Source organism: Macaca thibetana, chromosome 2 (genome assembly GCF_024542745.1).
Source record: "Macaca thibetana thibetana isolate TM-01 chromosome 2, ASM2454274v1, whole genome shotgun sequence".
Taxonomy (NCBI): Eukaryota; Metazoa; Chordata; class Mammalia; order Primates; family Cercopithecidae; genus Macaca; species Macaca thibetana.
Genome location: NC_065579.1, coordinates 80736987 through 80750325, shown reverse-complemented (window position 1 = coordinate 80750325; position 13339 = coordinate 80736987). Strand labels below are relative to the sequence as shown.

Below are 13339 nucleotides of genomic sequence, written 5' to 3'. Positions count from 1 at the left end.
CATCTCAAGTTGACTGTAGATTGAATGTCTGTAGGTTGACTATAGATTTTATTTTTTTTTATACCTCAGCAAACTTTAGATTTTGTTGTTTCTACTTTTTTCTCTTCTCATTAACGTAGATATTTAAAGCCTGCTATACTTGAACTTAATCTCATAAATTATGAGAAATTTTAAGTAAACAAAGCAGTTGAGCCTTCCCAGCCTGATAATCGGTAGCAATATGTCAGTACCAGTGCATCTGTGATTCTGTGATTTGTGCCACGTTACCAGGCTAAATTTGAAGAGGAAAACTCGGTCAAACATTCTTCCAGCTTAGTTGTCATCTTGGATAGGCTGAATGGGAGATATTTGCAAGGTGCATGATTTGTTGCCATGTTGTTTTACGTAGATCTGCCACCTCTAGCTTGACTTCAGGTTACCATAAAGCTGCAGAGGTCACTTTTCTGATTTGTCGGGGCAGAACACCTGAAGCACATTTTTGAGTTTTCACAACAGGACCTCTGATCTTTGTCCTGCTATGTTGACTGGTTTCATAGAAGAATATGTTTTTGTACTGAGTTTTAATTCTTCAGTGGCAGCTGAATAATAAAATAACTTTGTTACATTTATGATTCAGCTTAATTAATGATGACATTGTTAGTATTCCTGCCTGTGTTTTTTGTTTAAACTTATAACATCTTTCAAGAATAGTGTACATATCTGGCTGGGAACTGTGGTGCATGCTTATAATCCCAACATTTTGGGAGGCTTGGGTGGGTGAATTGCTTGAGGACAAGAGTTCAAGACCAGCCTGGGCAACACGGTCAGACCTTGTCTCTACAAATAATTTTTTAAAAATCAGCTGGGCATGGTGGCATGCACCTGTAATCCTAGCTATTCAGGAGGTGGAGGCGGGAAGATCACTCTAGCCCAGGAGTTAGAAGGTGCGATGAGCTATGATTGCACAACTGCATCCAGCCTGGGTAACAGAACAAGACTCTGTCCAAAAAAATAAAAAAGGAACGTACATACATTATTTTAGCTTTTTTTATAATCCCCTAGCTTAGGAACTGGTCAGTAAATATAGAGTGAATAACAGAGTTACACTGGAATTCTCTTTATTAGTTTGTTATACTTCCTCTTTAAGAAGTTCTGTCAAAGAAATTCTGAATTTATTTTGTTTCTTTACATGTTAGCTAGACTCATGCGTCATTTAGCAACAACAAAAACTTATTTGATAGACTGAATGTTTACTTCTAGCTATTGTTGGCTATGTCAAAGAGACCAGATACCTTAGCCAAGAATGGTTATCAACACTGGAGAAACTGAATATGTGTGTGAGTAATCTTTTGAGAACAGGCTGGTATCATCTTTTTATAAAGGGATCGTATTACAGTTCTAGAATTTCAGAACTTATTTTGTATAGTTGAAGCTAAGTCCCTCCTTTGATTGCTAGAAATAAGGCCATGTAATATTTTTATTTCAGCATTTGGATTTATTATAATATGTATTATGATTTTTAAGATTTTGTTTTTCATTCTTTTAGACAGGTGCTCTAGTTCACAGCTATAGGGGAACAGGTGGAATTTTTGAAGTTTGCTGGAATGCAGCAGGAGACAAAGTTGGAGCCAGTGCATCAGATGGTTCAGTAAGTATAGTAAAGTGTTTCCAAAGAGGGTGTGGGTGGGTATTCACATCAGAATGCAGCTTATTGTTAGTGATACCAAAGTTTTTTTTTTTTTTTTTTTCTCAAAATAAATTTTAAGATATGATACTGATTTTTTTTTTTTTCCTGAGGCTGTAAACTTCTCATGTGCGTTGGATTTAAATAGTGTAAACCAAATTTAGGCTGTCCTTACCAAAAGAGTACCTTATAATCTAGAAATGGATAGTTATTTTTAATGTGAACCTTCATTTATGAAATTAGGTATACCAGAGTAACATTCTGAGAAGGATTGAAATTTTTAATGTGTATTTCTACCTTCTCCTCTTCACAGAAGAGTTTTTTTTTTTAGCTCAGGGAAGGCAGAACTAGAGGTGGTTCCTGTGTTGAGGAATGTGTGATACTGGAAGATTTTCAGAATGAGGTTGGCCAAGTCTTTACAACAATGCAAATATGGCTTCCAAAGCTGTAGAAGTAACAGAAGATGGGAAAGGGGTAGCTATTTACTGACGCTGTAGCTGAATATAATACGTGATATCTTTCATTAGGGTCCAATAGATAGGAAATGGTTGTTTTGAGCATTTTCTCCTACCTTTTTAATCAACAGAGTATTAAAAATCCTAGCCATGGTTCTTCCCCCATAGTTTGAGCTCATGGTTGTTCTCTTGACCTGCTTAAATCTAATTTCTGTCAGTTAACCGCTCGTTTCCATGATTATCATGCTTTACCAATTTTATAAACTTGGAACTAAGAAACATTTCAAATTGTCCTATAGAAAAGTTAAACATAAAATGTACAATAAAATTCTGAATACACTGGTTGATTATTCTAATTTCTTACAGGTTTGTGTATTAGACCTTCGGAAATAGCGCTACTAGTTGGAAGCCATGGACCGACTATGAATGTGTACATAGCCAAAATGACTGTCCCTGACCCATGTACTGCTATAGTCCCACTTGAACCATGGCCAGTCCACTACAGCCAAATCTAAAAGAAATATATACATAAGTGTATATACACAAAATTGCACCCTGAAGATGACAGAGTTTTGTCACAGCTTGTGAATTCTGTTCACCAAGTGCTGGAATCTAATCTGCTGTGCCCCTAAAATAGCATTTAGAAGTTTTGGATATGAAAAACAGAAGAGAGAAAAATATACATTATAAAAGCAGAACATACATGTACCAGTTTTTGGATACTAAATGACAGCCTTGTTTCTCCCCTTTGAATCAGCAGACACCATGGATTATATTCTTTTTTCCCTTCAGTAGTGAGCAGTTTGTATGTACAGAGAAAATGGACTTACAGAAACTTGCAGCAGTAGTTTGTTCTTGCTTTAAAATTTTGTTTTTGGTTTAGATTATGGATGCATGAAGTAAGGGAGTGAATCAGTTTCTTGTTTATATTTTTTTCACCTTTTAAACAACAAAAAATTCTTTAAAATATTTTAATGCATTCTTTTGAAGAGGTAGATGTTTGGTACATTTTATGGCTCCCAGAGCATATATTCAGTTGGTGCATGTTGTGGAAGGGGGAATTGGAAATTAAATGAAAACCTATGACTTTGGTCATGTCAATCTGTAAGACACATCAGTAAAAGGGTATTATGCTCTGTTGGTTTTGTTTTTTTGTTTTGCCTTTTTTTTTTTTTTTTTTTTTTTGTTTTGTTTTTTGGTGATGTGGCTTAAATGCAATAGTTTCTTTTTTGGGACATATTTCTGCCAATTAAAGACTAGAAGGGCACAATTTTTTATTTTAATTACCATAGAGAAGATACATTAAAAAAAAAAAAATCTTCTGATGTTTTGTAGCCATAACTAAATTATGGTAAAAGTGTGCACTATTGTGAAAAGGAGCAAAGTAGTTTTGGGTTTTTTGTTGTTTGTTTGTTTTGCTTTGTTTTTTAAGAGATTAAAATGTTTCTGGATAAGGATTAGCTTCTCAAAGTGTCCATCATTCTGTGTAGAAGCTTAAATATGTAAATGTAACCAACCTCCAGTATTAAAAATCTCTCATGTTGTTTTCTTTATACAAAGCAAGATAACGGCATATAACACTGCCATTACATGGCAAAATGTTTGCTACCTTAGTTTAAAAAACAATCTCAAACAAAAGACTTGCTTCAAGGTGTTTTTAAATAGCAGTGATTCAGAATTTTTTTTATGAAAATATAATTGCACTAACCTTCTTCCTGCTGCTCTGATTCTGCATTTGTGGTACTTGTGACTACGTTTTTTCAAATATAGATCGATTTAAGCTGCTAATTTTTTTTTTCAGTAATCACTACTATATCATGTCTTTTACTCTGTTTATAATATCAAGTATTTTCTTAAAGATATAGATATTAAATTAAACCTTGTGCTCATGCAAGTTAGAGTAACATATACAAATGATTGCATGAGGCCATGTTTATATGTGTGACTAATAAGGCTTGTCATGATTAACATAATCCAGGTATGTCATTTCTGAAGAGAATAGTCATCAAATTTATATCTCAAAGATTTTAATTAAGGAATTGCTTATTGTTGAGCTTAGCAAATTAATAACACTATTTCTGTCACTAATTATTTTGAGGCCTTTTAGTACTAAAATTTTAACCTGTGTTCTAAGTTTAGGTAGAAACTGATTTAATCCAAGTAATGCAGCTTTGATTTTCAGCATTTGTTGCTTTGCTATTTTTACAAAACAGCATTGATTGAAGCAAGTCTTCGTTTTACTAAGGTAGGGTAGCATTTGCTATTGGTAAAGAGAATAAATACACTTAATTTCACAATACATTGTTATATGTACCCCAGTTGTTGTTAGTGGGGACTATGATACTGTAATAATATTTTTAAAAATTTACATCCAGAGAGGCAGTCATTCACGATGGTTTTGTGCCAGCTCTTTTTAGGGTTTTGGATCACATTAGAGATATTTAGAACATATTACCATGTGACTTACGTAGGAAACCTAATATGCTGAATATCTGGCACTTGAATTCCTGCTTTTATTGCTGGAGGTCCACATCTGTGGTTGACCTCTGTTACTGTTTAAAAAAAATAAAAATAAAAAAAATCTGTGCAATAATTTTAAAATGTGCTCCCAGGAATAGACACAAATGTTTTGAGTATCTTTTAAGCTGCATTTTCCTTTAGCGATGCATTTGTCAATTGCACTGAATTTAAATCTGAAAGTCAGAGGTGATTATTGATAGTACTTTTGTATTTTGATATGGACAGTTTATTCATTTGCATACAGTTATTGACTTTTTCCCAGCTGATTAAAAGATAGTCAAGAAATTCTGCAATATAGCTGCCAAAATAGACAGCTACATTTTTATATTGTCATCTTTTCTGTTTTTTTTTTTTTTTTTTTTTTTTTTTTTTTTCTTTTTAGCTATTTTACTTAAGCATAGTAGCCACAATAGGACATATAAAAGATTATAAATACAGAGCTTTATTATCCTGACGTCTTGGGTCTTTTAAGTATACACTTTTCTGAAAGGTATCCATTTTGTAGGCTTGGGTTCTTCATGAGCATACGATTGTTTATTTTTGCTGCTGTTCTCAACATCATCATTGCCTGCTGATGTGCCACGATGCTGCTCCAATAGACAGAAATAAGATTGTCTCTAATTTGAGCAGTAACATGATTGCAAGAGACCAAGTTTCACAGCTTGTAAAGTTCTGTATTTGGGATTCTTGCTTATTTTTCCGCCTGTGTTTTTCTGAGAACTTATTCCTGATGATCAACTGAATCCAGTAGTTTTTCTATGCTATTTGTTGTTGTATAAGCTACTGTAAGAAACTTACAAGGAAATATAGAAAAGAAAACTTGAATGAATACTCATTGATTAAAATGGAATAAAGAAAGAGCAGCTGCCACTTTTAAACAACATAAAGGAATATCTTTTTTTTTTTTTTTTTTGCCTCCGTGTAGGAAATCCCATAAGTTCTTATATTTGTTCCAATTCCTATTTCCTGCCATTGACCAGGTAACATCATTGACTTTCAAATGACTTTTAGAAGTGGTAACTCTTAATTTCCTAATAGATGTTAGAGTGTATTGAATTCTGTTTTAATTATTCTCTAGGTAAGTATGTTTTAGGATTAAATACCTTTTACAGATACTGAAAGTGCCTCCTTTTGTGGTGTAAAAAACAAATTATGGTGCAAAAAGTTATCACTAGATTGAATTACATGAAGGTTTTTTGCTTTTTGACATAAGAAAATGTCAAGAGAAAGGCCAAAGATTTGTACTTTTTCACTTACAAAGCACTCCTTTTTCCCTTAAACTCCTTTCTGTCAAATTAGATTTAATGAGAGAGTACTATTTTTAAGGAGCTATCTGTTTATGTAGAATGATTTTGTTAAGAGTGATGTAAACTATTATTGAGTAGAGGCCTAAAGAGGACTGTGCATTTTTGCTATTTAAAGGAATCACAAATGATCATACTTAAGTGAGCAAAAATGACAAGTTTTACTAGATAAGTAGAGAAACAAATCTCAAATGCAGTGCTACAATTTTCATTATCTTAAGCACATTGTACATTTCTACAGAACCTGTGATTATTGTCGCATGCTAAGGATGGTACTTGCATATGGTGAATTACTGTTGACAGTTTCCGCAGAAATCCTATTTCAGTGGACCAACATTGTGGCATGGCAGCAAATGCCAACATTTTGTGGAATAGCAGCAAATCTACAAGAGACCCTGGTTGGTTTTTCGTTTTATTTTCTTTGTTTTTTTCCCCCCTCTCCTGAATCAGCAGGGATGGAAGGAGGGTAGGGAAGTTACGAATTACTCCTTCCAGTAGTAGCTCTGAAGTGTCACATTTAATATCAGTTTTTTTGAAACATGATTCTAGTTAAATGTAGAAGAGAGAAAAAAGAGGAAGTGTTCACTTTTTTAATACACTGATTTAGAAATTTGATGTCTTATATCAGTAGTTCTGAGGTATTGATAGCTTTCTTTATTTCTGCCTTTACGTTGACAGTGTTGAAGCAGGGTGAATTAACTAGGGCATATATTTTTGTTTTTAAGTAAGTTGTTTCATGATGTTTTCTTTGGAATTTCTGGATAAGTTCAGGAAAACATTCTGCATGTTGTATCTAGTCTGATGTACTTATCCATCTCATTACAAACAAAAACGCAGACTGCATTTTGTAGCTCTGTAATCCTTGAATACAGAAGTAAATTTTCTTCTTTCCTGACTTTGACATTGTAGCTATACTGTTTCCATTTTTATTTTTACAAATCCTTTGGGTCTAATTCTGTGAGCCTACCTATAGCACTGGATTAAAATGTCTGCATCATTTCTTTAGTTATCCAGTTAACTTTAAAACTGTTGTAAAAGTGTAAACCAGCCCATGACAGTTTTTTGTACATGTTAAAGAACTTCATTGTTCAGTTTTCATGATTATTGTATAAGGAAGACTGATATAGATGTTCTATGCTGTCCTGGACCATGTTAATTACACTTACGATGTATTTTGGTTCCACATCACAATGATTTGTCCCCAGTGACCCTTTTATCCTTTCTAGGCACATTTTTGTTGTTGTTGTTGTTGCAGTTCCCCTTTGCATTGTATTGCTTTGACAACTGTAATTTGAATCAGATCTGAAAGAGGTCCAGAATAAAATATATTTTGATATTATGTTGGCTGTGTACATATATAAAACCTTTGATATCTATGTAGTTTGTATAGCCTATTTACTAGTCAAGTAAAGAGAGAGGGATGGTATTCTTGTTTACAGTTTCTTGTTTACATTTTAATTGCTTTTACTTCTCCAGTGTTCTATTGTAGAATAAACCTTTTTGCTCCGAGTTAGCCTTCATAACCTATAACATGTTCATTCTCTCCCATACTGGTATTACTGATTATAACTGCCATCAGAACCCAAACCACTGTTTTTCATAAACATTTGTTTCCCAAGATATATACTTTAAAGTAAGCCCATAATAAAATTACAAATTTTACTATTTTTATTACTTCTTGCAGGAGATAAGATTTTTTTAAATGAAGGGGTTATTTACTATTTTTATTAAAGTATAATAGAGCATCTAATCAGCTAGGGGATTGTAATTTTTAATTCTTTTGAAAAATCAATATTGTATTTAAAAGACGTTATTTCACATAAACTAAAAGAGACCTTAGATACATTTGTTTGCTTAGCCACACGGTTGAGCACAAAACAATGTGTAGAGGTGTTGAAGATTAGGACAGGAGGCTCAGCTTCCTCAGTGACCTTTTTTTGCTTCACAACAAGCCAATTATAGTTGAATCATTTTCTCTCTTAGCTAGTTGTTATTACAAACTTTATAAGAAAAACAACTAGACACCTTCTAGTTTTAATTAATACCAACTCCTTTAGAGTTAGAGACTTTTTTTAAAAGAATCATTGAGCATATTTTCTCTTTCGTTTTTTAAGAACTTACACTCTCCAGGTCTTCTGTTTTTCCTGTTTATTTCCTTAAACAGAAATAAATGCAAGCATAGTTTTATGTTTTATTAGAAATAAGCCACTGCAGTTGTTAGAACTGACATGCTTTCATTTTCAAGGGGTTATCTTTTATTGCATGGCATAGATTGTTAATAATATCCCACATTGTATACTTTTCCAAAAAGGGTTGGATTCCTAAGGATTAGAATCCTTATAAACTTGAGGGAAAGCTGAAATTAATTCGAACAATAATAGAAGGGATTATTTTTAATTTCAGTTATACTTTACAATGAATTAGATTTATTACCTAGTATAATCCATAGCAGATCAGATCAAAGTTTACTGTTTTACCAATATATTCATTTGAAAAAACACAGTGGAGGAAAAGACACTAGAGATGGTAGTTTTATGGTGCTTTTCTCTACTGTACCTAAAGTGCTTTGTCATCAGTGAAATGTTAACCCTATGCTACTTTTTCTGCATGCTTCTTAAATGTCATCTCAATGATTAATTGTCCTAACTTGTAATATTTTTGTATTAAATTTTTTTAGGAGTTCCTTGTAATTTCTTTACAATTTAAAAATATATTAAACACAAAGTGTTTAGTAAAGTACAGAAGACAATTACTAATGTTTCTTGGTTGTTGGATTTGTATGACCCATTGGGCAGACAATTTATATTTTAGGAACCTAAGACCAGTGGGGTGGAATCTATACCAAAAAAGGTATCACAATCCTATTTTTTTTTAAAAAAACTTTCTAACATACTAATCTAATGTCAGAACGAGCTGCCTTAAGAGATGCTATGCTGCCAGAAAGCTCTAAAGCATAGGTTGGATGGCCACGGGGCCGGGCTACTTTGGAGAAAACAAGCACTGCCGGAGCACCTCAAATAGACTGTTGCATTAAAAAATCTAGTCACATTGAACGTCACAGTCAGAAATCAGACTTTTAAAAACAGGATCAGCTTCCAGGATCTCACATTCAATATAGGGGATTTTGAAAAATCTACACATTACTGAAACAAGACCTTTTCCGTAAGCTTTTATTGGTTTAATTTACATACACTTGCTGGACCGGGTCAATTATCTGATTTTCCAAGTTGGGTCCATGAGGAACAGTGCTTCCCCGTAGAGAGGGGGGAATAGCTAAAACTCCTAGCACAATGAAGAGCTGCCATTTGGGATGGCCTAGAGTCATCAGGTAATTCAGTTAAGTTTAATATGACATAAAACTTGTTGAAATACTTTAGTGTGTTGGGAATAAACTGAAGTTGGACAGATTTGTTGTTGAAGTAAATGAAGTCTGATAAATCAAGAGTCGGTTAGCGGTAAGTTCATTCTACTTCTTAAATGATGTTGGTTAACTTGGAGTGTGCATTAGAATCTTTCATGCCTTGTCCTACCCATTGACCAATATGGTAGCACAAGGTAAGTGTGTTTCTTTTCATATGCTTGTTTGGTTTTGTGTCATAGATAATGTGGGAGGCGGTTGTCACTGGCATGTGGTATATTTACTGTAGAGCACATGCTGGTTAAAGAATTTTAAATGCAAGGTATAAATAATAAATTTTCATTTTCAAACTCCCAACCAAGTCCTTAGTGGTATCTACTGTTAACAACTTGACATAAGTCCTTCTAAACATTTTCATTACATACTTTAAACAGAAAAATACAGATGAGATCGTAATCAGTGAATTCAGAAACTCACTTTTTCACAGAAATTATCAGGGAACATTGTCCTTTCCACTATGTATAAGTATTTCCCTAAGTATAAGTATTTCACTAAGTATAAGTATTATACTACAGTATAAGTATTTCCCTATACTGTAGATGCAGAATATACTGTATGGTTTAATAGAACATGAATTCTGCCTGACTACCTGGGATGAATCCAGACTAGCTGCTTAGCCTAAGGAGTTGCTGTCCTAGTTTTCTTGTCTGTAAAATGGGGATAATGATAGTTACTTATGTCATTGATGGGCTATGAGGATTACAAAGTTAGTATATCTGAAGCCCTTAGAGAATGGTGCCTGGTTGTATAAAGCACAGTATGTATTACCAAACATTTTTATTTCTAATGGTCAGATTTTATTGTACACCAAGATTTAGCCCCCTATAATGTAAATTTACTTTTTCACCGTTTACTATTACAAACAATGGAGCAATAAAATATTCATATTTACAGGACAAATACAACAGTCAATTCTGATGTACACCAGTTAATACACACTTCAAAGATTCTTTAAAACTCACTTGCCTTGGCCGGGCATGGTGGCTCACACCTGTAATCCCAGCAATTTGGGAAGCCGAGGTGGGTGGAGTACGAGGTCAAGAGTTCGAGACCAGCCTGACCAACATGATGAAACCCCGTCTCTACTGAAAATACAAAAATTAGCCAGGCTTGGTGGTGCCTGCCTGTAATTCCAGCTTCTCAGGAGGCGGAGGCAGGAGAATCACTTGACCCCGGGACGTGGAGGTTGCAGTGAGCCGAGATTGCACCATTGCACTCCAGCCTGGGTGACAGAGCGAGACTGTCTCAAAAACAGCAACAACAAAAAACAAACCTTGCCTTCCAGCCATTTTCTAGCACTAACAACATATTATTTCAAAAGGATCCACTTAAGAATTTGTAGAAGGGAGATTTTCTCTGAAGAATGCTTTGTATATTTACAGGAAAGAGAGTAGACCTGTAAGTAACAATCTGGGTTATGGGTTAGCAGAAAACAACTAAATTTTTAAGCCTATCTTCTTTAGCATTTAATGACTAAATACTAATGATGTGATGAAGATTTTGTTAAACATGGATGAAAATTTTTCGACTGTAGATTACGCACAATGTACAGCCTAAATCCAATTATAAACTCTATGGAACTACCAGACTTTTAATAGCACATGTTAATATTGCTAGAAGCCAGATTGCTGGTCTGTTTGCTAAATTAGCAGACATTTGTATTTTTTTGTAGGGCTTTTTAAATTTTAAGACCACTTTCACCCATTTTGCCTTTCCGAGTCCTGAGTCCTCTTTTTTTTTGATTCAGCAAATATTTGTTGAGTAATGTTTTCTAAGAAGTGTGTCTGGCACTGGGTGTATGGTAGTGAGGAAGAAAAAGGCTCTCTTCTTGTGAAATGTAACTACAACAGAAGATAGTTTATTAAGCGCTGCATCAAAAAGAATTGAGTTGAAGCCCGTTGGGCGCCGTGGCTCACGCTTATAATCCCAGGCCTAGCATGAGGCTGGCGGATCACCTTGGGTCAGGAGTTCGAGATCAGCCTGACCGACATGGAGAAACCCCATCTCTACTAAAAGTACAGAATTAGCTGGGCATGGTGGTGCATTTCTGTAATCCCAGCAGGATAGCTTGAACCTGAGGGGCGGAGGTTGCGGTGAGCCGAGATCACGCCATTGCACTCCAGCCTGGGCAACAAGAGCAACACTCCGTTTCAAAAAAACAAAAAAAAGAATGGGTTGAAGCATCTGAAGTTACTTTTTTCTGAGCCAGAAACTGCCAAACACAGTTTCAAATGGTTCAACCTAATCCCAGGTACTGTTTTTGCAAATGGCACGGGGTACCTAACAACTTGAGTTTTGATCCCTCACTCTATATCCCACAACACCCTCTTTGTGATCCACATTACAGTTGTAATTACATGTTTTATGTCTGTCTGCTAGTGGTCACTATTATAATTTTAATTAGTATGTATTTACATCTTCAGTTACTACTTTAAGCAGTGTCCTTTTTTTTTTTAAATACTTTTAAGTTCTAGGGTACATGTGCACAATGTGCAGGTTTGTTACATATGTATACATGTGTCATGTTGGTGTACTCCACCCATTAACTCGTCATTTACATTAGGTATATCTCCTAATGCTATTTCTCCCCACTACCCCCTCCCCACAATAGGACCCGGTGTGTAATGTTCCCCTTCCTGTGTCAAAGTGATCTCATTGTTCAATTCCCACCAATGAGTGAGAACATGCGGTATTTGGTTTTCTGTTCTTGCGATAGTTTGTTGAGAATGATGGTTTCCAGCTGCATCCATGTCCCTACAAAGGACATGAGCTCATCTTTTTTTATGGCTGCATAGTATTCCATGGTGTATATGTGCCACATTTTCTTAATCCAGTCTGTCACTGATGGACATTTGGGTTGATTCCAAGTCTTTGCTATTGTGAATAGTACCGCAATAAACATGTGTCTTTATAGCAGCATGACTTATAATCCTTTGGGTATATCCCCAGTAATGGGATGACTGGGTCAAATGGTATTTCTAGTTCTAGGTCCTTGAGGAATCGCCACACTGTTTTCCACAATGGTTGAACTAGTTTACAGTCCCACCAACAGTGTAAGTGTTCCTGTTTCTCCACATCCTCTCTAGCACCTGTTGTTTCCTGATTTTTTAATGATTGCTATTCTAACTGGCATGAGAGCGTATCTCATTGTGGTTTTGATTTGCATTTCTCTGATGGCGAGTGGTGATGAGCAGTTTTTGATGTGTCTGTTGGCTGCATGAATGTCTTCTTTTGAGAAGTGTCTGTTCATATCCTTTGCCCACTTTTTGATGGGGTTGTTTTTTTCTTGTAAATTTGATTGAGTTCTTTATAGGTTCTGGATATTAGCCCTTGGTCAGATGAGTAGATTGCAAAAAGTTTCTCCCATTCTGTAGGTTGCCTGTTCACTCTGATGGTAGTTTCTTTTGCTGTGTAGAAGCTCTTTAGTTTAATTAGATCCCATTTGTCAATTTTGGCTTTTGTTGCCATTACTTTTGGTGTTTTAGACATGAAGTCCTTGCCCATGCCTATGTCCTGAATGGTATTACCTAGGTTTTCTTCTAGGGTTTTTATGGTAGTAGGTCTAACATTTAAGTCTCTAATCCATCTTGAATTAATTTACATATAAGGAGTAAGGAAAGGATCCAGTTTCAGCTTTCTACTTATGGCTAGCCAATTTTCCCAGCACCATTTATTAAATAGGGAATCCTTTCCCCATTTCTTGTTTTTGTCAGGTTTGTCAAAGATCACATGGTTGTAGATATGTAGTATTATTTCTGAGGGCTCTGTTCTGTTCCATTGGTCTATATCTCTGTTTTGGTACCAGTACCATGCTGTTTTGGTTACTGTGGCCTTGTAGTATAGTTTGAAGTTAGGTAGCGTGATGCCTCCAGCTTTGTTCTTTTGGCTTAGGATTTTCTTGGCAATGCGGGCTCTTTTTTGGTTCCATATGAGCTTTAAAGCAGTTTTTTTTCCAATTCTGTGAAGAAAGTCATTGGTA

The 13339-nt window shown here is 35.0% G+C and overlaps 1 protein-coding gene across 9 annotated transcripts in view; it reads left to right on the top strand.

Annotated features, from left to right (window-relative positions):
• The window catches only part of TBL1XR1 (TBL1X/Y related 1), a 183952-nt gene extending 176671 nt beyond the window's left edge, over positions 1–7281 (top strand). For all 9 annotated transcript variants that reach the window (XM_050778298.1, XM_050778295.1, XM_050778293.1 and 6 more), the window contains 2 exons: positions 1526–1627; positions 2485–7281. In XM_050778298.1, coding sequence (XP_050634255.1) covers positions 1526–1627; positions 2485–2511 — 129 coding nt within the window. In that variant the 3' untranslated portion in view covers positions 2512–7281. The remainder of the gene's footprint in view (positions 1–1525; positions 1628–2484) is intronic.
• The last annotated feature ends 6058 nt before the right edge of the window (positions 7282–13339 follow it).